The sequence below is a fragment of the Eschrichtius robustus genome, chromosome 4 (assembly GCF_028021215.1).
Source record: "Eschrichtius robustus isolate mEscRob2 chromosome 4, mEscRob2.pri, whole genome shotgun sequence".
NCBI classification, from domain to species: Eukaryota; Metazoa; Chordata; class Mammalia; order Artiodactyla; family Eschrichtiidae; genus Eschrichtius; species Eschrichtius robustus.
This window is the reverse complement of record NC_090827.1, coordinates 151,255,287-151,280,818: the sequence shown is the minus strand read 5'-3', so window position 1 is coordinate 151,280,818 and position 25,532 is coordinate 151,255,287. Positions and strand designations below refer to the sequence as shown.

The 25,532-nt window shown below is 63.9% G+C and overlaps 1 protein-coding gene across 1 annotated transcript; it reads right to left on the bottom strand.

Annotated features, from left to right (window-relative positions):
* Window positions 1–1,896: 1,896 nt before the first annotated feature.
* Window positions 1,897–16,725, bottom strand: MXD4 (MAX dimerization protein 4). Its single transcript, XM_068543566.1, has 6 exons — window positions 16,565–16,725; window positions 16,372–16,471; window positions 12,720–12,749; window positions 6,699–6,813; window positions 5,519–5,681; window positions 1,897–5,207 (listed from the first exon to the last, which is right to left on the bottom strand). The coding sequence occupies exons 1-6, from the start codon at window positions 16,626–16,628 to the stop codon at window positions 5,053–5,055; spliced, it is 627 nt and encodes a 208-aa protein (XP_068399667.1). The 5' UTR covers window positions 16,629–16,725; the 3' UTR covers window positions 1,897–5,052.
* Window positions 16,726–25,532: the final 8,807 nt, after the last annotated feature.

Below are 25,532 nucleotides of genomic sequence, written 5' to 3'. Positions count from 1 at the left end.
TCCCCTTCAGAAGAACACCACTTGTGTACCTTACACCGTGGGGCTGCAGGAGGGTGGGAGGAGAGCGCGCTTGTCCTCCATCGCATTGACGATCACGTGACGAAGGTGAAAACTCAGTCCTCAAACTCCTGAGTGGCTGGGGGTGAGGAGGTGACCGAGATGACCCGGTGGGGGTGGAGGAGATGGGGGTGGGGCAGCAGGGAGGCACCTGGAGGGGGTTGGCGTCTCCTAAGGAGCACCAGGACAGGCTGAGGAGGCGGCAGGCAATGAGGAAGGAGGGGTTGAGAGCCACCGCAAACTAGACGGCTAAGAGGATAATCCCACTGACATTCTGGAAAGATCTCTGTGGGGCTAGTGTGCCCTGAGGCTTGGCCTGGCAAGGAGCTGGGAAAGGAGGGAAGGAACCAGCCTGAAAAGGGCCCGGCCACTGAGTAGTCAGCGTACCCCAGCACCGATCTGGGTGGCCATAACCCCAGCAAAAGTGTGATAGGAAGACCCACTTCCCAGAGGAGTTGGGAGCTGGGAGCTGGGAGCCGAGGGGTTGGTGAGTGTGGAGGGACGGGGGAGGGAGCCGGGGTGGGCTTGGGCAGAGCTGAAGGCACAGGAGTGGGTGGGGAGAGGGCAGGGCATCTGGGTTTGATCCTGGAGGCGATGGGGGCAACAGGACCACCAGAAGCCATTCTGGCTGCCAAGGAGAGTGTGGGCGGGAGGGTTGAGACTGAGGCAGGTGTCCTCCCGCTTGGGGCGTGGGTGGTGCTTGCTATAATCCAGGCCTGACACTCAGAGATGGCACTGGGCTGTGGAAGGGCTTCCCAGAGGGCTAGGTCGGGTCCCAGGGCCACCACCTTCCGGCGGGCGACCTGAGGAAGGCAGGCACCTTCCCTGAGACTCAGCTACCTGTGAGACAGGCCCAGGGTGAGGACCTTAGGTGCTAAGTACCTCAAGTGCTTAGCCCTGACGCCCTCAATAAAAAGTGATGGTGATTTAAAGTCATAGTAATATTTAGATTCAAATACTCCCACTTAAATTCATACCCAAGTCCTGGCGGCTCAAGGCCCCAGCTGCATTCCCAGTAGGATTCCCTTCTTTTCTAGAGGTGCCCCCAGGGGACTCACACAGGTTCAAGAGGCCAGAATACTGCTTCCTGCTGGGGGAGGGAGGACGAAGTCAGGTGCCCCAGGGTCCCTCTAGGTCCTCTCCCACGGATGCACACCAAACCCACTGGCAGGTCTCGTGGAGCCGCCTGTGTGTGCTGTGCCTGAGCCCAGCATAGCAGCCCCGGTTCCCAGGAAAGCCCGGTCCTGGCTACCCGACTCTCTGGGTGGGCACTTCCTCCCCGGGCTGCCCTCCCTGGGGCCACACTGCTTCACACCCCTATCCTGCACAACAGGACATTCTGGGGACACTGAGGACAGGTCCAAGGAGGGTTTCCTTGCGCTGCAGCCCTTAGAGCCAGCAGCCGCTGTGCAGAAAGGGCACAGGCACATGTGGGTGGGCTGCGGGCACCAGCAGAGGACACCTGGCTGGCACGGAGCACCCTGAGGGCCTAGCTGTCCTCATGGGGCAGTGCCCCAGCCCCAGAGGCAAAGTCTGAGGCTGGCAAGAGCTCCTGCTTGGCAAACAGGCCAAGGCTGGGGGGGCAGGGCTTCCACCTTGACCCCCACCTCCATCTCCAGGTGACTGTCCAGAGAGGCAGCTGTGATGGTGGCGTCTTGGTGGCCGACTTGTAGGAGGGGGAGGCCCGTGGTCTCCTGGGACTCCCAGAAAGCTGAGGCTATGGGCAGGGTGCTGAGGACCACCAAGGCGCCCAGTGGGCTCAGGCTCCCTATGGAGGCCGAGGGGAGGGGAGCCCAACACGGTAATGGAAAGAACCTGGAAAGAACGAAGCCAGAGAGGTGAGGTATAAAAATCTGTATTTATGTTACAAAGACAGAACGGTACAGCACAGTCCCTCCCGGTGAACAGGCTGAACGGGCGGGTGGGTGGCCCATCTCTCTCCAGCGTGGCTCTTGTAACATGCCCACCTGGCCAGCACCAGGCCCCCTGGGCGGCCCCCGACTCTGGCGCAGAACCTGCCCTACTGCCCAAGACGTGGCCGCGTGTGGTCTGAGTCCTTTGCGCAGGGCAGTGGCGGGGCCCCGGTTAGCTGGCCCAGAGAGACGGGGTGGGAGAGTGCGGGAGCCCGTCCCACCCAGCAGGTGGGGACTGTCTGGGGCAGACATGGGGGCGGGGGCCCTCGGGGCCATAGTTGAGCTCATGGCTCCATCCGCCCGAGAAAGTGAGCTTGGGCGCCGTGCTTCTGAGACCCGCTCTGCCCCGGCAGAGGCAGGGCCCACGGGGCGGGGGGCGGGGGGGAGCCTTCCTGCAGCCACCCCAATAGGCTGGGCCTGCACTGAGGCATGAGGGCCGCCTCACAGTGAGGGCGTGGACCCAAACCTGAGCCTGGGCTTCCAAGCTCTTGGCCATCGAGGTCCAGGTGGGTGTGGGAGGGCACACGCAGAGAGGGCACAGGATGCCCTGGGCCCTGTTCTGGTCCCGCTGGCTCTCTATGGACCCCACAACACTCAGGTTTGCTCTTAACAACTCTCTGGGTCCCCCTGGCCAGCAGCAGGGGCTGTGCCGATGGCCGGGGGAGGGGGGGTGTGGGTATGTGAGTAGCTCTAGCACCAGACCCTCACTGGTGTCTGCTGGTGGCGAGGAGTGGCATCTGGGACCCCAGCACCTCTGGATGGCCAGTGAGGCCAACTCCCGGGTCCACATGGGAACCGAGGCCTGAAAAGCCATGGGCTGAGCTGCCCGGAAGGTCGGCTGAGGGCCACAGCTAGTCACCTGGGTAGGATTCTGCCAGCCAGGGAGGGGAGCAGAACCTCCCCCACGTGTTGGGGCTGGCTGGAGAGCGGATGCTTTAAGAATTCAGAACACGGACCATCCCAGGGACCTGGAGTTATAGCTCCTGAAGAAGGCTCTTAAACGTGGGTGTTACTGCCCTGCTCAGATGGTGTGGGGTCCTCGCAAGGAGCGCTCAGTGGGCGTGCTCCGGCAGAGGGCAGAAGCCCCTTCCGGGCACGCTGGACCCCAGGGGACCCCGGGGGCGCTGGAAGGAGGTGCCAACACAACGCTTTGCCTTGCAACCACCGGCAAAACGTTCAGATGGTCTCCCTGGCCGCGTGCACCGCCCCCCGACAAGCCTGCTCTCCACCGCCATCCCCAGCCCGTGGAGGGCAGGTTCTGTGCCAGAGTTGTTTCCAGAGATCCCTTTCTGCTTCAGCAGGCCACCCACCTGGGGTGTCCGTCAGCGTGACAAAGATAAACACAAATCTTCCCCCTGCGATCTGGAAATCGTCTGCAATGCACCAGACAGGGTGGCCGACGCTGCTGTGAGTCAGCCCAACAGCCCTCCACCTGAACGCTGCTGTGTGGTCCCCGGGGACAAAGACTCAGGGACAAAAGGCCAGGAGAAGCCTCCTAATGCCCAGGCCAGTCGCCCAGGGTGAACAGCTGTCCTCAGCAGCTGCCGAAGCCTGACACCCGGAGCCCTTGCTCAGGTCGGGAGGAGGCAGGCTTCAAGCTAGGTGCAGGGAGGAACCTATTTCTCTGGTAGCAGCCGCACCCACACCCCCACCCCCGGCCCCAAGGAGGCCAGGCTGCATGGGTCACAGCACCTCCCACCAGGTGACAGAGCGTCGCCCTGCTGCTGCACAGCCGCGACCTGGCCCGGCCTGGCAGCCGCACTCCCAGGAAGCCTGGCGGCCGGGAGGGGCGCCCCACGAGGAGGCGGCCAGGAGGGCACCTGGGGGCGTCCCGTGAGCCACGCGGGAGATGCTGGTGGTGGCGGTCGGGTGGAGCCAGACACGGGACACAAGGCACGCTTGGACAACGGTGACAGACAGACGAGTCCCTGAGACGCTGGGTCGCTCCCACCCCTCAGCAAACAAGGACGCGAAAACGGCTAGGAAAACAGAGTAGAAAAATCTCGTACAGGAAATAGGCGACACACGCCGACATCACGGCCTCTTTCTCTTTTTAAAAATGTTTCTCCTTGGTTTTTTGGGAAAAGCTTCTCTCCCGGGAGCCTCATTCTGGGCTGCTGGGCAGTGCAGCAACTTTTTGTTTTGTCTTTTAAAGGGAGACGAGCAAGCCCTCTGAAGACCCAGTGGTTTCAACTCGTAGCCCCCAGCACTCCTCAGCCCCTGCTGGGAGGAGAAGTCCCTTCCCTGGCCAGACTGGGCAGGGGAGCCGGGGGGTGGGAGGGGGAGCCAGGCACAGGCCGCGGGCCACTATTTGCCCAACTGACCCTTGAAGGCCCCAGGACCTGTGCCCTCTGGCTCACAAGGACCTCTGGGTCCAGTGACCACGTGTGTCTGCATGTGTGCACGTGTGTGCGGGCAGGCGTGTGTGCCTAGGTGCATGCGTGTGTACATCTGAGGGGTCTAACGACAGAGCAGAAGCCGCCCAGATCGGAGTGGGGTAGCCTGGCACTCCCCAGAAGCCCAGCCCTGGCTCCTGACACTTGGGGGTGCAAAGGCCCCCGTCCGCCCACCTGCCCCAGGGTGCTCACCCGAGTCCCGCCCTTCATGGATCCCTCTGTCCACGCCTCAGGAGCCTACGTGGACCGACAGATAGATGGACGGATGGACGGAGAGCCACGCCTTCCTTCCTTCCTCGGTCCACTCCTTTCTCCTGGGATCCGGGGTTGGGGTCTGAGCTCCCCGTGGTGGTCATTAAGCCCCTCACACGGCGCCCGCCGAGGTTTGCAGCAATGATATTTAATACTTCTGGAATGATTAGGAATCTGAGAACAGACCGTGGGCGGCTATGCGGGGCTCCGGGACGTGGGAGCTGGGCCCCGCCTCCCCGTAGGGGTCCCTGCCTGGGTGGGAGGAGCGGCGGCGCGGCAGGCCCTGACCGGCAGGCGGGCGGAGGCGGGCAGCCCAGGCGGCAGCCGGAGCTTCCAGAATGGCACAGCAGTGGGCCCGTGGAGAGACTTCAAGGACCGGAGGGTTGACACGCTCTGCTGGGCGGGCAGGCGGGCCGAGGAGCAGAGGGCATGGCCTACGAGAGACCGGGGCGGCCAGGCCGCCTGCAGGGGGGCCCGTAGCTGCCGTGGTTGCAGCCGCCACGCAGGCTGTAGTGGTCGTCCACGTCACTGCCGCTGCCAACACTGTCCAGCTCGCCGGTGCCAAACTCCATGCCCTCTACGTCCACTTCTGCAGAGAACAGACGGGGTGGGGTCAGAGGCCGTGCCAGTGCCAGCCAGGCCTCCCGAGGCACACTGCCGGGCCCGAGCCTAGCTCTGGCCCTCACGTGGGCAGGTCACCTGGCCTCCACGCCTCACCTTCCTCATCCCGTCCCCTCTGCCACCTCACACAGGGGCCCTGACATGCCTCTGACATGCCGGGGACTTTCGACCCATCCTCCCCCAGGCCTCCCCCAGGCCGGCCCCACCCGCCCAGCTTCCCACCCAGGGCCGCACGACGCCCACGCCCAAAGCCCCTGCAGGCGGCCCGCACGTCCCCACCTTGCTCCGAGTCGTCGGTGGAGACGGCGGAGCCTGTGCTGTCCGTTCTCACGCGCTCCAGGCTCTGCACCGACAGCTGCTCCAGGCGCCGCTTCAGGAAGCGGTGCTCCCGCTGCAGCTGCTCCTTGATGCTCAGCGCCCGGCGGTCCTGCTCCTCCAGTTTCTGGGGGCACAGGAGCTGTGAGCCCGCGGCAGGGCACCCCCCGCCACCGGGACGCGCCAGGGCACAAGGGCCAGGGCAGGTTCCCATCACCCACTCAGCCTGGGCCCCAAAGGCCTGATGCACCCCCTCCTCGCGCCCACCGGGAGTTTACGTAGGTGCCACCCCCAGCCCCGTGCTCTGCGTCTGCTGACCAGCTCCAGAAGGCCTGCGGCCACCAGCCAGCTTGGCCAAACGGAGTCACGTGTGGGCCTGAAGGCCTGGGACAGCGCCGCCCAGCCGTGGCCTGGCACCCGTCCCAGACAACAGCCCTGCCCACAGGGGCTCTTCCCTGCACAATCCGGCCGCCCTGCCCGCCCGACTGCTCCACACCTTCCCAGGCACTGAGCCGCGGCCTCTCCGTGAGGGGCCCGGGGCACCGGCTGTGCCCCCTCAGTGCTCCTGCCGCCCTGCCTGGGGGAGCGCACACCTGCGCAGGCTCGGGGGCGGCCCGGCGGGAGGACTGAGACCCTCCCTGTTTGGCCCAAGTGTCCCTAGACCCCCAAGCCAGTAGGTCTCTGTCTTAAGACTTAGGGGGCCAGCCCGAGGTAGCGTCTCACTCAGCCCACACCCCACCGCCAGGCCCTGGAGACCAACCCCTACCCCCGCCCCAGAAACTCCCTACACATCGGGGCCGCCTGCTTCCCACCAGCCTCCAACGATGGCATCGGCATGGAAGGAGCCCCATCCCACCCTCCCCCAGCCTTCCTTCCAGCTGCTGCCACTTCACACCCCAGGGTCTGAGGGGGCAATGTGCAGCCCATCCCCGCCTCCCACCCCCACCCAACAAAACCCAGCCTGCGCCTGCCGCTCCCTCAACCCTCAGCGGCTCCCGCTGCCGTGCCCCTCACCCACCAGAGTGCCCCCCACCCTGGCCCCGCTGTGCACCTGCTGGGCGGGCTCCCCACCCCACCCTCAGGCCCTCTGGCCACTCCCCAGGGTGCACGGGGACCGCCGGGATGGCGGCGCGGCCCTGCTCACCTTGATGTGCATCTTGGCACGCTTCAGGAGGCTCAGCGTGGTGTGGCGGGTGCTGTCAGGGCCCAGGGGCACCAGCTGCTTGAGCTGCTCCAGGTAGAGCCGGAGCTTGGCTCGTCTGAAAGAACCAGAGACGGAACGGTCAGGCGGGGGCGGCACAGCCCGGCACGGTGACAGTGCAGCAGAGCAGCCCGAGAGCTTTGGGGGCGGGGGGGTGGGCAAGGGGCGGCCAGCCGGAAGCCCGCACCGACCTGCTGAGGGTCCCTCCCTGGGCTCCCCTCCCAGCTCCCGGGAGCAGCCTGGCACCCACGGCCCTCCAGAAGCCCCAGTAAAAGGGCGGGGCCTGTGGCTGGGCCCGTGTGGCCAGCCAGCCCATCATGGCCCCCAGAGCCTCCGAGTGCTACAGCCAGGCTCTCAGAGCCCCAGCTCACCCTGTTGTCCCCACCCTCCCCAGTAGGGTCCAGAAGGCGGTGGGGGGAAACTTGGAGGGGGAGAGGCACAGGGCACTGGTCATGCTCTCCTGGGCGGAGATCCGGGACGCCCCAGACAAGCCTTCCGTCCCCCACCTCGCCAAGTGCAGGGTGCTCTCTGGTCACTGTCGTCACCACAGAAACATGAGTCTGTCCAAGTCAGGGAAGGCCAAGGACGAGCCCCTCCCACCCGAGTCTGGGACCCCCTTGGAAACTGCTTTGTTCTAGGTTTTGTCCCCCCGTCCATGAAGATGAATGCAGTTTTCCCACAGAACTGGAACCGTTAAACTCAACAGCGTTTGGTCACCTACAGGGTGAGGAGCTGTGACCTGGATGTGCCCTTCTTCCCTGGCTCATCTGGTCTGGGGAGGGTGGGTGGCAGAGGCCACGGGGGGGGCGGGGGCACGGGGTGGCCAAGGTTCACCCCCAAAGCACGCTGATGGCATGTGACCCACCGGAGCCCCTGCAGGCTGCCCAGGTGGTTTCCAAACAAAGATGCCCTGCTTAGGCGAAGCTCTTAGGAGAGGACCGCAAGGGCACACGACAGGCTTCCCCGAGGCTCTGACGACCCACTGCCCCCCATCACCACTGCTGGCGTGCTCCTTCCCCCGAGGGCGCCAACCCTGGCGGCCCCACCTGTCATCCCCCATGATCCAAAGCCCTGGCAAATCCAGTCTCCCTTAGACTCTGGAAGGAAATCGGGCAGCAATGGCCACGTCCCTAGGACAGAGGGGGCCCCTGAAGCGCAGGGAGGGAGTGGGCAGCTCAGTGCAGGGCAGGAGCCCATCTGCGGAGCAGCGATAACAGCCCCACCCGACGGGAGGAGGGCCCTACGTCTGTCACCCATGTCCACACGGCACCCTCCTGCTGGCGAAGCTCCTCCCCACCCGGCACCCCAGCCTCTGGCACCCGGGGCCTAGAGTTCTCCTGGTGAACCTGAGTTTGACCTTAGAAAGAACTTCTAAACACGAGGCTGAGGCTGCACTCGGACACCAGGCCACGCAGAGCAGGGGTCTGCAGCCTGGACACCAGGGATCTGCGTCCCGAGCAGGCCCCAGGGTCCACCGCAAGGCTGGAAGATCTTCAGAGAGGAGCCCTGCCCCCACGCTCACACAGGGCTGCGGAAGGGGGCACACCGGGGGGCTCACTGCCGCGTGGTCCCCAGGGTCCGGCAGCCTCAGCCTCCCCACCTCCAAGGTGCTGGGACTGTGGGGCAGGGGGCGCAAAGCCCCCCCCAGCGAATGGCGCTATGTGCTCAAGCACAGCTCACAATCAGAGACCCTGGACCCACCACCTGCACCAAGTTCACAAGCGGGGGTCCCTTGTCCACTCATCATGGCAGACGGCAATTCTTACAATCTACCATTTGAGTACATACACAGTACGTGATCTTTGTGGAAAACTGGAAGATGCAAATCAAAAGAAAAAAATAAATGAAAAGTACCCCCCAAATTCTACCACCCAGAGGCAAGCATATCATCATTTCAGTATATTCCACATTTTCACATCACGAACAGAAGTGAAAATATCAGAATACAAAACCACCTATGTGACAACTAACCCAAGATAGGGTCAAAAAGTAAAGCAACAGATGCACACGAGAGACTCCACGAGACACAATGAAGAGCAGGAAGCATGCGTCTCCACGTGACGTGGTTGGCAATGTTTATTTCTTTGGCTTTGTGCGTTTTTTGTATTTTCCAGATTTTCTATGCTAAAAAACCCACATATTACTTTTACAATCAGAAAAGGACATATTTGTACATGAAAGAAAAAACACAGGTAAAAGACAAGTAACAGCAGAAAAACATCTGCAATACACATAAAAGACAAACCGTTAGTATTCATGCCATTTTGAGTTCATATACACCAAAACTAAAAAGAGGAGTATCTTAACGTGAAAACAGGCAAAGGACACAGACAGGCAAGTTGCAGAACACAAACAGCTAACCTAACACAAAACCAACGCCATCTGGCAGCGATCTAGAAAAGGAAAGCTTACCGAGGAGATGGTAATTTGGGCTGAAATGAAAAGGTGCAACTAGCTGTCGAGCTGGCCAGCAGGCAGTTCCGGCTTCCCCGGTGGGATGGCAGTTCTGAAGGGCCACCAAGGCGATTCAAGCCCTCAACTGGCATTTCTAGGTCTAGGATTGCGGCTCCACAAATCTACCCCCCAGCACCAGACCCAGCAGACTGCAGCACCGTCTGTGTTTGCTGGAGAGCCATCACTCAGAACCCTGCGGTACAGCTGCATGTCCCGTGCGGGCACCCGGCCTAGGGGACGAGGAGGATGCACGGACACAGGTGGACAGGGCCCGCGGGGTGTCAGGGGAAGGGTCAAGTTAGGAAATAGCAGGTAACGAGGTTCTGTTCTTATCCCTCAGTACCCATGTGGAGGAGGAGGAGGAGGCGGAGGATGCAGGCTTGGCCTCCCCGCTGCCTAGGATGCCGTCTCTGGGGTGGGGCACAGGCGGGTCCTCGCACGTCCGTGAACAGACCGCTTTAGTAATCATAAAGCAGAGGCTTCTCAAGAGACAAAGAGAGGCCGCCGGCTGCAGCCGTGCCATGTTCAACACCGGACGACACGCCAAGCCAACTCCCGGAGAGCGTCCAGCGGGGCTGCAGGGCTGGGAACCAGCTCCGGCGGGGCCCCGGGCAGGCCCCCACCCATCTGAGCCCCAGGGTCCCACCCCTGTGGGGAGTGGGCATCTCCACCACCTCCCTGAAGCTGGAGGGGGTGCCAAGGACCCGGGCTACACTGGGCTCTCGCTCGGCCCTCCTCTGAAGCGGCTACAGTGCCCAAGCCCCGCGCCAGTGCCCCTCGGCTGTGCCCAGCATTCCTGGGAGCTTTGAAAACCCGCCGCTTCCTGAAGGAACCCTGTGCAGACCTGCATCGCTGTGAACGGCAGCTCCTGCCCGTGCGGCTGGCCCCAGCCCAGCCCTGACGCAGGCCTACCCAGCTTCTCACCGAGAGCCCCCTGCCCCTCAGAAGAGGACCCAGAGCTCCCACACCAGATCCCCTAGCCGCCGGGCAAAGCCACGCTCTGAACCTCCCCAAGCCTGGCTTCGGGAAGAGGCGACAAGGACACCCACCCGTGGTTCCTCAGTGGGTGGGACGGGGAGCGAGGTAGTCCGGTCCTCCCTGTCGCCCTGTGTTTCCTAGCTGTTGGGAGGTCTCGTGTGGCTGCATCAGGCAGACGGGGCAGCTACACAGCAGGCCTCCCTCCTCCCTCGGAAGGATCTACCCAGGACCCGAATAACCATCTCCATGCTGGGGAGAGGTGGGCAGCTCCACTGAGGGCCCTGGGCTGGCCTCTGTGATGGGTCCTGCCCCGCCAGGGGGATGCTGAGGGCCCCCTCCCCCCACAAAAGCGAAAGCCTGGAGCTGGGCCTGGGCGGGAGCATCCTGCCAAGGAACACGTGGCCATCACAAACCCCGGTCCCCGGGGTCAGGAGCCAAGCACTGGCCTGAGCAGACCAGCTGGAGTTGCTGTCTCTGAGGGGAAGGGGAGGGAGGGGAGGAGGAACAGGGCAGGCTAGGGTGGGCCTAGGGTGGGCCACTGGCTCCGAGCACCGGCAAGGGGAAGTCCCGCAGGCCCAACACGGCATGCCTCCCGGGGAAGGCGACATCCAGGGCCAACCTCCCCGGGGCCGGCCGGGTGACCCAACCAGGTGCTTCCTTCCTTCCTTGGGACGGCACACGGCTCTTCCTGTGGCCAGCAGCCAGGGGCATCCGGCATCAGCATCAGGCGGCCACAGGTACAGCCGTGACCGAGGGCCCCAACAGGGTCCCAAGCCCCAGGTCTGTGGGCTCCTCAGGGCGGACCACACCTGCTTACGGGCCAGCCAGGAACAGAGGCCCCTGCACTGGGCTGGGGGGAGTACAGAGAGACCCCAGGCTGCCCACCCGCCCCGCCTCTGGGTCTCAAAAGGGCCCCACGAGGCCCAGCCTAAGGGCAGGCTCTGGGAGGAGGAGGCTGAGGCCAAGACCAGGGTCAAGGGGCAGTTGCAGGGGTCAAAGGCCAGCCCTCGTTCTCCTCCGCAGGCTGCCATGCCCCAGCCACCCACCCTCCCCCCACGTCCCCCGCCCCCCGCCCCTGTCTGCGCTCAGGGGCTGTTCTCCAGGTGCCACCGTGGGAAGCCGTCCCCAGAACAGCCCCACGTGCCTGCCCCGGCTCCGGGCCTCAGTCAAGGCTGGCCGTCTCCTGCAGCCAGGGAGCAACCCCAGGGCCGGCCTGGCTCTCTGGGCGCCTGCACCTGCCCCACCTCCATGGTCCCTCAGGAACCCCCCAAACGCACAGCAGCAGTCCAGGAAGTGCGACTCCTCCAGAGAACAGAGCGTCCTGGCCCCGCTCAGCGCCCGCCCAGCAGAGGCCCTGATCCCAGGGGAGAAGCAGCTGGCGCTGCCGTGGGTGCGTACATGGGGGGTGGGGACACAGGGCTGGCCGAGCTCCAGGGCAGCCTGGGAGAGTTCATCTTGTGTGCAGACCCCCATTCCCCACCCCATCCCAAGCCAAGAAAGGAGGAAAGAACTGGCCCATTCCGGAGATGGGAGCAAAGGTCAGGAGAAAGCTACCGACAGCATCCCTCTGGGAGTCACCCCTGGGCCTGGCTTCAGGGCTCCTGCCTTTGGGGCCCCTGTACGCACACACAGCTCCCACCAGCCTGGCTGCGATCGGCCATGAGGACACCTGTCCACCGCACCTCGTCCCCACTGCAGAGGGAGGCCTGGAGCTCGAGTAGCAGGCTGAGCCAGCCAGGGAGAGAGGACGGCAGTCAAGAGCACAGGTCCCTGGGGCTGACCGGGGCTGGAGGGCAGAGGCCCTTCGGGCAGCCATGCTGTCCCTCCGGCTTCTCACGCAAGCCCCCCAACTCCTCAGAGGAGGACCAGAACGGACCCATCCCTGTGGCTGATGGGCGGGCACGAAGTGGACTCCCCTGGATCCTGCCCATGGGCGGGCACGAAGTGGACTCCCCTGGATCCTGCCCTGGGCCACAGCTTCCCAGCAGGCCCAGTGGCCAGGGACTGGCTGCCCATCCCACTGCCCGTGAACAAGACTCTACTGGGAACTCCTTGGAAGGCAGGCCCCAGGGCACAAGGGGTCCCAGTCCAAGAGGGCTGAACCTTCCCGGTGGCAGGCCAGCATCCTAAGAGCTAAGGACCTGCTCCCAAAAGGGCTCAGACCCCCCCAAAACAGACGGAGCTCCTCTTCCAGGGAGCTGGCCCTGAATGACACACAGCACAAGGGGCCCTGCCCCAAGTCACTGACCCCCACCTGGCTCCGGACCCCAGGCTGAGCTCCCAAGAGCAGGGCCTGGCCCCCCACCCCTGCCTGCTAGCATGGGAGTGCCTGAGAGCAGAGGCTGGCCTCTTCCGTCAAGAAGGCCCCTTCCCAAGACGAGGGCACAGCCCGGCAGCATGCTGAGCCATAGCCAGGACACAGAGGCAGGGAGAGGGGCTGGGGGCTGGCCACAGCATCCCCGCAGCAGAAGGGTGGGTGGGATGTATCAGGCGGCTCACGTGGCGGAGCGTGGGGAACAGGAGATCACTTACCTGTGCTTTTCTAGTTCATTGTGTGAAGACCTGTTTAGAGAAACACAAAGACAGAGCTCACTTCGCTGCCCACCACCAGAGCACCACCAGAGCACAGGATGAGGGCCCTACTCAGGGGCCCGGGGACCTGCAGACAGTGTGGGGATGGTCTGGGCCCCAGGATGGCCCAGGACAGGCAGGGCTGGGGCAGGTGAGTAGCTACTGACCAAAAGCTGGAGGACCTCACACCCAATGACGAACAAGAGAGACACAGAGGTGCAGCCGTGTCCAGGGGTGCCCGGCTGGCAGGAGGGTCCAGTTCCCTTTCAGAAGGGGTGGGCCGGGCCCGAGGAGCCGCAGTAGCCGGTCCTGGGGCTGGGCCACCCAGTGCTTCCAAGGCTGCCTGGGCACTGAGCCACCTGCCTTCTCGGCTCCCCACTCCCCGAGGCTAGCGGTATCCTGGGAGCCACCTGGGCTGGCACAGAAGGCCAAGGGCAGGTGACCACAGAGGCCAGGACTTCAGGACACGGGCGTCCTGGCCCAGTATCACCAGCCAGAGAACCATCCCCACCCCACCCGGCTCATACACCTGCATGATCATAGCCCACCATGCCAACGGGGACACCTGGCAACAGAGTGGTCCTGGCCCATGAGGGATCAGCCCAAAAGGGGGGCTCTGGGACAGGGATGCTTCTGGGCCAGTGGGGAGACCGAGGCTGGCCCCTCTGCTTCCCTGAGGGGCCAGGGCCTGGCAGGACTGGCCTCTCTGGGGGCGGCGGCCCCATCTGCTGCCCAAGCCCTGCCCGCCTTCAGACAAGAGCACAGAGCCTGCGTACCACAGAGAGCAGGAGCACGGTGACAGGGAGGCAGTGCAGCCCAGCTCCCGCTTCCAGGTCACCCTCCTCGTCCAGGCAGGAACCCTGGGGGCCAGCCAGGGCTCTGAGGCTTCCCAGGTGGCCTCACACGGGAGCAGAGGACCCAGGCCCCCGTGGAGCACACCCAGACCAGGCCCTGCGACCCCTACCCCTCACTCCTTCCCAGACACTCTGCCGCCCCTGCCTACCTGCCCTCGCTCTCTCCTGCTCCAGGAGCTCAGGAGTAGATGTCTCCCATCCCTACCCCTCGGGCTTGCCCATCCTGCCTGCCTGCGCACCTGCCAGGGTTCATGGTCCCACCACAGCCAAGTGGGGCCCAAGGCCTCCCCTCCTCCCACCAGGGCAGCCGGCTCCCGGGTTGCCCTGTGTAGCCTCAGAACCTCCAGACCCAGGTTCCAGGGCCTCGAGGGCCTTGCTGGTCACATGGGCTGGGCAAGGAGCCTCCGAACCTCTGCCAGGGCTGGCTGGGGCCAGGAGGGGGCACGGCCATCAGGCTCCTCGCTGGCCTGAACCGCAGCCCGGCACTGTGGATCTGTGGGTCTGCTCACTTCTCAGGGATGTGAGGGGCAGCGAGCGTCCCTCAGTGCAGAGAAGCCTGCCAGCCTGCCCCTCACGGCTGGCTGGACCCCATCCTGGATGGACGGGGCGCTGCTCGGGCAGCCGGGGGACGTAGAGGGGCCAGAGCCCTCCTGAAGGCCTCCCCTGGTCCAGACACTCGTAGAGCCTTGTGGGGAGATGGTCACTCAGGTCCCAGGAGCACAGTGGCCTGGGGAGGGGAGGGACTCCCTGGCCAGGGCCGTGCTAAGTGGGTTCCCAGCTTCACCATTCACTCATGCCTTCAACCCCTCGAAGTAGGCACCCTTCTGCCCACTTCCCTGCAGGATCTGATCCCTGGCAGGCTGGCTCCAGCCCCCTCCTGCTGAACCACTGCCCCCGAAAGCCCTTGCTGAAGCCCCGGCAACCGTGGAGGCCGCCGTCTCCTCCAACACACGTTGCCCTTCTGCCCCATGACTCACGCCTCATCCTGCTCCTCGCTGTGCCCATTCCTTCCCCTCACCTCAGGGGGACACAGAGCCTTGGAGGTGTGGAGCTGCCCTGCCAAGTCAGGGCTCTGCATCCTCTGGACCCTGCACCGCCCTGGACCCTGGGCTGGGCTGGCTGAGGCCCCGCTGGGCCAGGACAGCCGCACGGGGCCGCCAGTGAGCCGTGGGGTGCCTGAAGCACTGGGGGAGCGGGGCTCCACCCAGAGGAGCAGCAGGGAGGTGCACCCTGGCTCAGGAGACCCTCTCGGTCCCTCCGCGGTGCCCTCAAGGTCTCCATCCCAGCAGAATGTAGGAGGCCGGGATCCCACCTCAGAACAGGAGCCCTAGAAATGGGAGGGTGGCCCTAGCAAGTAGTTCAATCTCCCTGTGCCTCAGCCCTAAAGTAGAGATAAAAATAACATTTCCTTCAGGCAGTGGGGTGACTATTAACTAGCACACGTGTGAGAACCTTAGCTATGATCCTGGTTATCAGCTTTGGGTACCCTATACCACGGAAGTAAAAGGTCACAGCCCAAAGTTTTCCACGGGTGGCAGGGCACTTGGGATCAACAAGTGAGAACCAACAGCAGGGGCCCAGCTCGCTCACTAAGGACGCCTGAGGCAATGGTGTCCCCCCACCCATGCATGTCCTTTCCCAAACTGTCCCCAGCAGGGCACCAAGGGCTGGGACTCAGAGGCATGTCCAGCCAGAGCAGATGGAGACTAAACCAATTCCTTGCCAGGCCCAGGGCGCCAGGACGTCACAGGAGATGGGTTCTTGTGCCAGCCTTTCTGTTTCCCAAGAACAAGTAGGCCACAGGAATGAGCCACACCCTCTGCCAAGGGGCCCCAAAGCCCCTGGAAGTACAGCTCCCAGCCTGGTGACATGGTCCAGGGCCAAAGTGGGCCCCTGTGCAGTGCCAGGTGTGCTGTGGTCCCCACGGCAGCCAGGGGAGTGGAATCCCATGGGAGCCCTAGCTGAGGGTCCTCTCTCCCACCCAGGGTTGTGCACGCCGGCTTTCGGGATTCCACAGCCTGGGTACAAGGCCAGAGGAAGGGGAGGATTACTGGCACCAGGAGAGACCGCTGCAGAGCAGCCTGCAGCCTCTTCCGATCCCTTAGAAAAGGCCTTCTGACCCAAAGAAGAGTGCCCCTACACTGGTCGCTGGAGTTTCACTTGTGTCAGGACGCTGGGTGCGAGCGGTGGGCACCACTATGCGAGGGGTGGGGGCCCAGGGCAAGGCCTCCACGCTCCTTCTTGCCTTCTTCGTGCAAACCCCTGAGTGTGGGAGGACTCAGCCCAGTAGCGGGGCTCGGCCCTTGGAGACAGTCGGAGAGATGCAGCCCACCCGCCCGCGGCGAGCAGAGGTCAGGGCGGGCAGCTCCATGCTGCTCTGCGCCGAGCCTCAGTTTCCCCAGACCCACGGGACACCGGCCAGCGCCCCTGACAACACTTTTCCTGCCCGTTAAAGTCCAGAACAACTTGGGGGCGGGGAGCTGCTGCCGGAGGAGACCCCGGGCGGCGGGCGCTGTACGCGTGGCACTGTTTACGCGAGAGGCCGAGGAGGCGCGGCCCGCGGGAAGATGGCGACGGTGCGGGCGGGGCCGGCCGGGCGGGGCTGCCGCGGCCCGGACGCGCCTCCTCCTCCAGGCTGGCCGCCGGGGCGCGCGGCGGCAGCCGGGCTACGGGCTGGGGCCTGGGCTGGGGAGGGCGCTCCGGGGGCGTAAGCCCCTGGTGTCGGGCCGGGGCGGGGGAAGCCGCGCGGGGGGCGGTACCTGTTGTTCGGGGCCTTGCGCACCAGGCCGGCCGCCTTTGTTTTCTTCCTGGCGAAGTCGCCGTCGAAGGGCAGCACCGAGGCGTAGCCGTGCTCGGCCTCTGCGGACAGACAGCGTGGTCAGCGGGCCCCCGCCCCGGCCCCGGCCCCGCCGCCCGCCCGCGGCCCGGCGCACAAAGGGGCGCGGGCGCTACCTCGGTCCCTGCGCTCCAGGTACTCGGCCGCCTCCAGCAGGATCAGCAGGGAGTTCAGCTCCATCCTCCCGCCCACCAGCCCGACCGCGCGCACGCGCGCGCTCCGGGACGGCGGCGGCCGCTGTCCGGCCCGCTCCGGCCGGCTCCGCTCGCCGCCCGCCCCGCGCGCCCGGCGGCCCCACTTCCCCGACTCCCGCGGACTCCCTGTGCGCTCGGCCGCCACCCTCCGCCTCAGGCTCTCAAATTGACACATAAGGGCGAGCGACGGCCGGTGCAGCCAATAGAAGCCGGCACTCCGGCTTCGGGGGCGGGCGCTCGGCTGGGCCGGGGCCAATGGGAGCCGGCCGAACGCCTCGGGCCGGGCCGAGAATGTTGACAGATGCGAAGCTCGGTTCCGATAGGCCCGCCGCGGTAGTAACAATTTAGAAGCGCAAGCTTAGCAACAGCACGTGGTGGCCCGGCCCCCGCGCTCGCTGACTGGCGGCCGGCGTGCATGTTAAGTAGGCGACGCGCGCCGATTGGCCCAGAGCGGTCTATGTAAAGTAGGTACGGCGGACCAATGGCCGGCTGCGGGGCGCGCGGCCAATGAGGGCTCCGCGGCCGGACCAGTTGCCGAGAGGAAGCGGAGCGCGGTGGTACAACCCGCTGCCGGGTCCCGTGCGAGGGCCCGTTAGGGCGCTGGGAGTGTCACGGACAGCCTCGTCGGTCCGCCGGGTCTGCACCCTCTACGCAGGAACCTGTCACCCCGGGCCTGCTGCCACACTGGCTTCGCGGAAGCTCGGGGTCTCCCGTGGGGCTGCAAAACTACAACCCTCCCCGCCGGACATAGCGCGACCCCAGGAAAGGCTGGGGCTTGGAGAAGGGGCGTAGACGGTCTGAGCCTAAGAGCCAGGCCTCCTTGAGGATCTCAGTGGGGAAACTGAGGCCCAGAGCAGGAGGGATCCCTCAGAGCTGCCCAGTGGAAGGAAGGGTCTGAGAAGAGAAGGGGACAGAGATCTGCCACCACAGTCCAGAAGGGCTCCCATGAGTGGAGGACTTCGTGCTCACGTCTGGCCCAAAGGGTGGGGACATTCCAAGAGGCTAGCACTTGTCCCCTCTGGCCACGGAAGCGCTTTCTAGGGAAGAGAATTGCCCTTCCTGGGAGGGGAGAGAGCTCCTCATCAAGCTCCCGGCTGGCTGGCTGGCCGATGGCCCTGGTGACCCCTGACCCTAAGCTGGCCCATAGGAGCAGGACTGGCAGCCTGGGGGCAGCCCCGGATTGGCCTCAGTCCCCCTTGATGTTCCCTCTCACAGGTTGTTGAGATTGATGGCCTGGGGGCTCCTGCGGAGGGGACCTTCAGGCTGGAGAGTGTGGGGTATAAGTGACTGTACCCACCCACCACACCCCACCCCCACTGCTGCTGCCAACAAAACAGAAAGAAAACTAAAAATCAAGCACTTTCAGTCCTAGGGCCTATTGACTGCTCTATATGGGTTTCCGCATCCTCAATTTACAGACAAGAAGCTGGGAATCCTGAGGTTTAGGGACTCACCAGGGTCTCCCAGCAGTCCCAGCGGAATGGAGATCAGTGCTGTCATACACGTGACCCAGGGCTGGTGACACAGGAGCGTGGAGACCAAATCACCTCCTGGACCAGCACAACCTGATCTGAGAAATGGGGTTAGGAATGTGTGCCCCCCTAGGGTGTCAGGACCCAGTGAGGAACTTGGAAACTGGCATTAGACAGCTCTGCGTGGACATTAAAACAACACCTCAAGGGAATTCCCTAGCGGTCCAGGGGTTAGGACTCTGCGCTTTCACTGCAGAGGGCCCTGGTTCAATCCCTGGTTGGGGAATGAAGATCCCGCATGCCGTGCGAGGCCAAAAAAAAAAAACCAAAAACAAAACCAGGGCTTCCCTGGTGGCGCAGTGGTTAAGAATCCGCCTGCCAATGCAGGGGACACGGGATCCAGCTCTGGTCCGGGAAGATCCCGCATGTCGTGGAGCAACAAAGCCCACGTGCCACAGCTACTGAGCCTGGGCTCTAGAGCCCGCGGGCCACAACTACTGAGCCCGCGTGTCACAACTACTGAAGCCCGCGTGCCTAGAGCCCGTGCTCTGCAACAAGAGAAGCCACAGCAATGAGAAGCCTGCACACCGCAACGAAGAGTAGCCCCCACTCGCCGCAACTAGAGAAAGCCCGCGTGCAGCAACGAAGACCCAACGCAGCCAAAAATAAATAAATGAAATAAATAAAATTTAAAAATAAATAAAAATAACAAAAACAAAAACCTCGACGTTAACCCTGGCCTTTTCTGCCCCTGCTCCACAATCACCCCAGGGCCGGGGCAGAGCCCTATCAAGGGCTGGGTGCTGTGCCCCTCCAGCTTAGTCTGGAGGGCTGCTCAGGGCTGTGTGGGTAACGGAGGGCGCCCAGCTCTGGGGAGGGCTGGGTGCATTCTGGGCTGTGGGGTGTGGGCGGCAGGACACCTGGCTCACCACTTGGTGTTTGCAAGGTCACTCCATCCCTACTTATGTGAGGGGGGGCTGGCCCCAGTCCTAAAACCTTCACTTATGCCGGTGTGAGTGCACCTGCTGGACGCCCACCGTCCTTCCTGCCGCGGGGCATGACGCGAGCTTTGTGCCACAGCGGACAGCACAGGTGCTGGTGCTGAGGTGTGACTGCAGGGGAGGGGCGTGGTCCCCACCTTGCCTCCGACTACATCTAGGCCTTTTGGGGGACCCCTCCCCCAGCCACACCCGGGACGGGCCACTTCCCCGTGCCCGCGGGGTCCACACTGCCTGTGAATGTGGGCACCACCGCGCCTCGAGGAGTGCGGGGAGAAGTGGGCGGGGCCGACGACATGAGTGAAGCGTCGGGGTCCCAGGCCGAGGGGAGCCCTGCGGCGCCACGTGGGCCGGACGGCGGATGGGGGGAGGAGAGAGGCCTCGGGAGCAGCGGGCGTGTCCTCGAGCTGGACCTCGCTCCGGCCCGACGCGCAGCTGTGAGCGAGTCCAGAGCTCCCCGGGGAGATTCCGGAGGACGATGAACCGCGGGTTGGAGTGCTGGGAGTGGGGAGGATATATGGGGGGATGGCCTTGCCCGGGACCCGTCAAGTCTCCACACGCGAGCCTCAGTGAGCCCCTGCCCCCAGGTGGGAGGTGCGGCGTGGGCGCCGCTGGCGGCCCTGGGTCGGCGCTGGCTGGTCCAGGCCTGAGGACAGCGCGAGGTGCCGCCCCTAGGACCTGTTCCATAGGGCAGGTCTCCAACAGGGCCGAATCACCTCCTCCAGGAAGCCTTCTCGGAGCCCAGGCTGGGCCTGCTGCCTCCTCGCCTACCCAGCTCTTACTGCCCTTTCTCCTGTGCGGGGACCTTCCGAGTGGGAACCGGCAAAGGCCATGCCGGGGAGGGAGGAGACGGGCGTCTCAGGCCTCCTCCCTCTGGGAGCCCAGGACCCCACCCTTACCTTCCTTGAGAGCCGAAGACAGGGCCTGGGCCGCTCCTGCCCTCAGCCCTGAATCCCCTCTCGTGCACCCAGGCCCCTAGGGGCCCCCCTGCAGCGCATCCCTCCTGGACCAGCCCGCATTACCCTTACTGCCCCATCCTCCCGGACTGTTCTCCCTCACTGCCCTCTGGGGAAGCCCAGCTCTCCCGAGCTCCCAGCCAGGGGCTCTGGGAGAGAGGGTGGGGCCTGAATCCAGAAGGGACTTAGGGATTTGGGTGGAAGGCGGGGTCTGCTCCCGGCGTTTCCTCCACCTGCCCACCCCAGCCTCAGCTTCCCTGGCCCTCAATTGAGAACGGCAGTGCCCAGCTCCGGGCACTGGGGGAAGGAGTCTGGTGGGAAGCTTGGGAAAGGCTGGCTTGCTCCCACCCCCGGGAGCCTGCCAGGTATCCCTCTGAGGAGGCCCAAGGGAAAGAAACCTCTGGGAGACTACTTCCTAGCCTCCCCCATGCTGAGTGGGCCTGGGCTCCCCTTCTTCGGACCCCGTATCCCACCCCGCCCGCCCACCTGGCCACCACACACACTGATTTGGGGACACGCCCGTGGCTCTCCGCGCGGCATCAGGAAGCACCCCCGCCGCTACCCAAGGTGAGGAGGTGTGTGAGGCCCTTCTTCCTCCAGAACGCCCCTCACACCTCCAGGATGACCTGGCCCTGGCCCTGCCTCCTCTCTTGCCCCGTTGTCGGTCACTGGGGTGGATTCCTGCTACCACCAGCGTCCCCAGGCCCAGCATTCGGGGCAGGAGGCTGGGAGTGAGGGTCAGGGCTGGAATCCTCCCCCAGCCGGACACTGCCGCTCCTCAGACCCCAGGCGGTGGCAGGTTCAGACAGCTCCCTTCCTGCAGGTTCTGGGTCTGTGGGGCCTGGGGACAGATGACTTCTGGGGTTATCGGGTGCTAGAGGGCTGGGCCTAGCCCAGCACTGCGACCGGCATCCCAGAAGCCTTGGCTCCCCTGCACTGAGACGGCCTGGTGTGTGCCAGGACCAGGGGTAGTTCTGGGGGCTTCTGTCACTGGGTCCCTCCCCCAAAGCCACCCTGGATTCTAGTCTGGCCACAAGACCTTGGCCAAGTCCCTTAAACCTCTCTGAGCCTCGGTTTCCCCAGCTATAAAATGGAGTTGGCGGTAGCGACCTCTTAGGGTGGTTGTGGGGTGTGATGAAGGATGTGTGTTAAGCCCTGGGGAGCAGTGGGCTCTGGGTGGGGGCAGGAAGTGGCAGGGGTGTTAACGTCAGCCCCAAATCAGCAAGTGCTTCTAACCCGGGCCCTCCACGTGGGGAAATGGGGCAGGGCCTGTCCAGTCACCATCGGTCAGTATCAGAGTCACGTCAAAGAGCGCCCAAGTCACCCAGCCAAGGGCATTTGGGGGCCTTCTAAAAAGCTTAACACTCAGGAAAAATTGTCTCCAGAATACAAGAAGACAGCAAAATCAAGATGCATGAAGATGTAATAAATGTCTGCATAGTCAACATAATGTCAATATCATTTTTTTTTTTTTAATTCTTGTTTTACCTTGTACAATCCCTATTTAATATTTACCTATGTTACACCTTAAGGCATGTGGTCAGTCTTTTTTTTTTTTATTTTAATTAATTAATTTATTTATTTTTGGCTGTGTTGGGTCTTCGTTTCTGTGCGAGGGCCTTCTCTAGCTGCGGCGAGCGGGGGCCACTCCTCATCGCGGTGCGCGGGCCTCTCACTATCGCGGCCTCTCTTGTTGCGGAGCACAAGCTCCAGACGCGCAGGCTCAGCAGCCGTGGCTCACGGGCCCAGTTGCTCCGCGGCATGCGGGATCTTCCCGGACCAGGGCTCGAACCCGTGTCCCCTGCATCGGCAGGCAGACTCTCAACCACTGCGCCACCAGGGAAGCCCCGTCAATATCATTTTTAAATTTAAAATAAGAAAAAAGTTCATTATACTTGTGAACAATGTGTGGGGTAGATTTTTTTTCTCACTTTACAAGATTTTCCCACTCTACTCAATGACCCTGGAACAATTTAGACAATTTAGACAAATTGAATTAATTTCTTGTAGCCAAAAACGTCCAAAAGCAAGACAATGAAATTTTCTTTTAAAAATTTTTTACAGGAAAAAAAAGTTATGGAGGAGGGACGTAATGCAGATTCAGGCACTTGCTGTGGTGTCAGGTGTGGCCTCCAAAAATGAGAGGGTCTGGACCTCTGACAGCTCAGGGCCTCCTCCACTCCCAGGGGCTGGACCCAGGCTCAGGCGGGGCAGGACAAGGGGCCCAGCTTGGCCCTGCTGCTGCTCCAGGGGCCCTAATGGCTGTGATTAAGGGCCCTTTCTTCCCCGAGGCCTGGGGAGGATGAACCTGGAGTAAACAGGCAGATCTCCCTCCCTTGAACAATAGGTGCTTCGGGGCTCACCCCAACACCCCTCTCCCAGTCCTACCATCTAGGGTTCTCTGGCCTAGGCCTTCCTGGCCTGCTTCCCTACCTCTTCCAGGAAGCCTTCTGGGCCTTCCAGGCCATGCCCAGGTGGCCTTCACTTGGCCCTGGCTGCTACACACAATCATAAGATGGAGACCTCCTAGTCTCAGGCTGGATGCCCTGAGGGCCTGGGCCCGGGAAACCCACCCCTGCCCCCCACGCCGAGGCCCCCCGTCAGTCATCCAGCTGCTTGTAGACCCAGAGGGCAGCAGATCAGGCTCTGGCAAGTGTGCCCTGAGCCGCCTCCGTCGGAGGGTGAAGAGGCCTCTCAGATCATAGCCCACGTGGCTCAACAGGGTCCTGAGTGATGGGGGCGGGGGAGACGGCAAGGTCAGAGCAGTGACCCTGGCTAAGCCATGTTACTGCCTCTGATGGAGCAGTGCGGGCCCTGGCTTCAGCCCCACCAACTCATCCTCCTTCCGAGGGGCCCAAACCACAAATCTGACCATGTCCTCCCCTGCTCAGCAAAAGCCCAGCATTTGGTGCCTGGGGTGACCCAGTCCTGTTCCCCATCTGCCCTCCACCCTCACCCTCACCAATGGGATCATCACCATTTCTAACTAGGCTGTGTCTTTGTAGCTCTGGCACCCCATTTTCCACTGACATCCTGCCTGCCCGCCAAGACCCAGTCAGCTCAGCCAGCTTGCGTGGCTCCCAGACCTGCAGCCCCCCAAGGGTTAGGGTTAGGGCAGGTCTAGAGTGTCTGGGTGCTCATCTTTGCCCAGTTCAGGTGCAGGATCCAGCCCTGAGCTGTCCTGAACTCCTGGAAGCAAATGATCACACCAGCAGAACCCAAGCCACATGTTTTTAAGTCTTTGGGGTGAGGTTAAGTTTGAGCTTGTGCTGGCCTGGAATCCGCCCCTCCCCAGTCTCAGAGGCAGGAGAGGCTCTGAGAGTTTCGCTGACTCCTGCAAAGGGTCCCAGACTCTGCTCTGAAAATGTGTGTGAGGGTGGGGGCTTGGGGGCGCCCCTGTCTGGGAAGGCTGCCTGGAGGAGGCGGCTCTGGGTGAGCTGAAGAGACAAGAGCCGCCAGGACTCTGGGTCAGGTCATGGCGGTGGCCTAGGGCGGGCACTTTGGGTCCTGCTCACCTTCCCCCAGCTTCCACTGCAGAGTCCAGAGAACAGGAAGAGCGGGGAATGGCCGCGAAGCCACCCCTCCCCACGGGGTGTCAGCCCCCACTCCCAGCCCTGGTGGTCTGAAATGCCCAGCTCAGACCAGGAGCCCTCTTCCCCACTCCCCCAGCCGTTTGGGGCGTGGTCTGCCCTGCCTGTGGTCCTTGCTGGGCCAGGACGCTCTCTGGAGGACTAGGGCCTGGCCGCCGGGTGCGTCTGTGCGGGGGGGCCCTGCTTGGACCTGGAGTGCCCACCCACAGTGGAGCAGCTCCTGCAGGCAGCGCTCCAGCTGCCCCAACGCCTTGGCCGCCGGGCCACAGTGGGAGAGGAGGCGTTGGGCGGGGCGCCCCCTGGTGGCCATTAGGGGCTGCAGCAGGGACCTTGGAGGAGCCCACCCGGTGCCCTGGTGGGGGAAGGGCAGTGTCCCCAGCCCTGCCCCGCCCACCCGCCTCCGGGGAGATAGTGCCCCACCAGCAGCATCAGCCTCCAGGGCACTGACAGTCTTTCTCCTCTCCTTCCCGCGCCCCCGCCCCGTGGGGGTGTCCACCTGCCTGCCTGCCTGCCTGCCTGCCTGCCTGCCGGCAGGCGGCTGTATGCGGGCATATTTGTGGGGCAGATTAGCCACGGATGGGGGCCGGCAGCAGGGGCACCTCCAGAGGCCAGGGTGTGTGGGGGTGGGAGTGGCCTGAGCCGAGCCTGCGGTGGAAAGGGCGGGACCGGGACCGGGAGAGGAGGCGGCCTTCTCCCCACCTCCCCGGGGACCAGGCTCAGTGGCTCTTCCTGTCCCAGGGCCCCCCCCCCCCCCCCGACCGCTGGGACACGGAGAGCTCTGGGTGCTCCCACCCTACACCCTCCCTCCTTGGACTTGGTGGCCTGCCCTGCGGGGATGCTGCAGCCTGCGCCTGGGTCCTGAGAGCCTGTGGGGGACCCAGCCAGGCCCAGGGCCCCCGCCTGTCGCCAGAAGCTCGTGGGGGGAGGTGCTGGAGCGCTCCCGCGGCTTTCTCCCCAGGCCTGTGCGTTGCCCCGAAAGGGGGTGGGGCGGGCTCCCGGCAGCTCCCCAGCCCCCCTCCAGCCACCAGCCCACGGCGTGCCATGGGCACTGTGTCCAAGCTGCCCTCCCTGGAGGTGGCTCACCAGGCACAGCCAGCTGGGCCGGTGCTTCCCAGCACCCCCAGGTCACAGGGCTCCCTTCTGCCTCTCGCGTGACCCTCCTAAAGGCCCGTGGCCTGGATGGGCCGCCTGCTAACTTCTGTGAGCCCCGGTTCCCCATCTATGACATGGGATCCTGCCCCCTCAAGGGACTGTCACTCGAGGGATTGTCATGGGGAGCGGAGGGGACGGCCCTCAGGAAACAGAAGCAGGAACGAGGACGACGACGGCGACGACGGGGAAGCCGAGGCTCCGGAAGGGCACCTGCTCGAGGTCCAAGGCTGGCTCCCAAGGGCTGATTCCAAACCCCTGCCCCCACCAGTCCCGAGCCCCTGCTGTAGGTGGGCAGCAGGTCATTCCTTCCAGATCCTTCCTGAGCGGGAAACTCTGCCTTGGACCAACCCCTCCCCACCCCCAGGTCCTGGCTCTACCCTTGGGATGGGGACAGCCCTGTAGAAGGGTAGAGTGACCACACGTCCCCCACTTAGCGTGGAAAATCCCGATTTCTGGGCAGATGGGACGGCTACTGACCCTCGTTGGGGGCTCCCGTGGCCACAGGCCTTCCTGCAGGACAGCTGGGGGGTGGGCTGCCGTCCCCTCCCACTGCACAAAGGCGGCCCAAGACTGGCTTGGAGACCACCCCTCTGTCCGCTGGGGTCTAGGCCGTCCCTCTGGAGGGCAGCTGTGTCTGGGCCGAGGGTGGACATCGGGGCAGACCCTCCTTCCTGGGTCTCCACTCCCTCTCCCACCCCGACCTGGTGAGTGAGGAGGACCAC

Excerpts from the sequence above, each read along its gene's own strand:
- MXD4 (XM_068543566.1), bottom strand. The coding sequence starts at position 16,628 with ATGGAGCTGAACTCCCTGCTGATCCTGCTGGAGGCGGCCGAGTACCTG. Across the intron at positions 12,750-16,371 it reads CGCAAGGCCCCGAACAACAG|GTCTTCACACAATGAACTAG; the intron begins GTACCGCCCCCC and ends TTCTCTAAACAG. Across the intron at positions 5,208-5,518 it reads CACCGACGACTCGGAGCAAG|AAGTGGACGTAGAGGGCATG; the intron begins GTGGGGACGTGC and ends TGTTCTCTGCAG.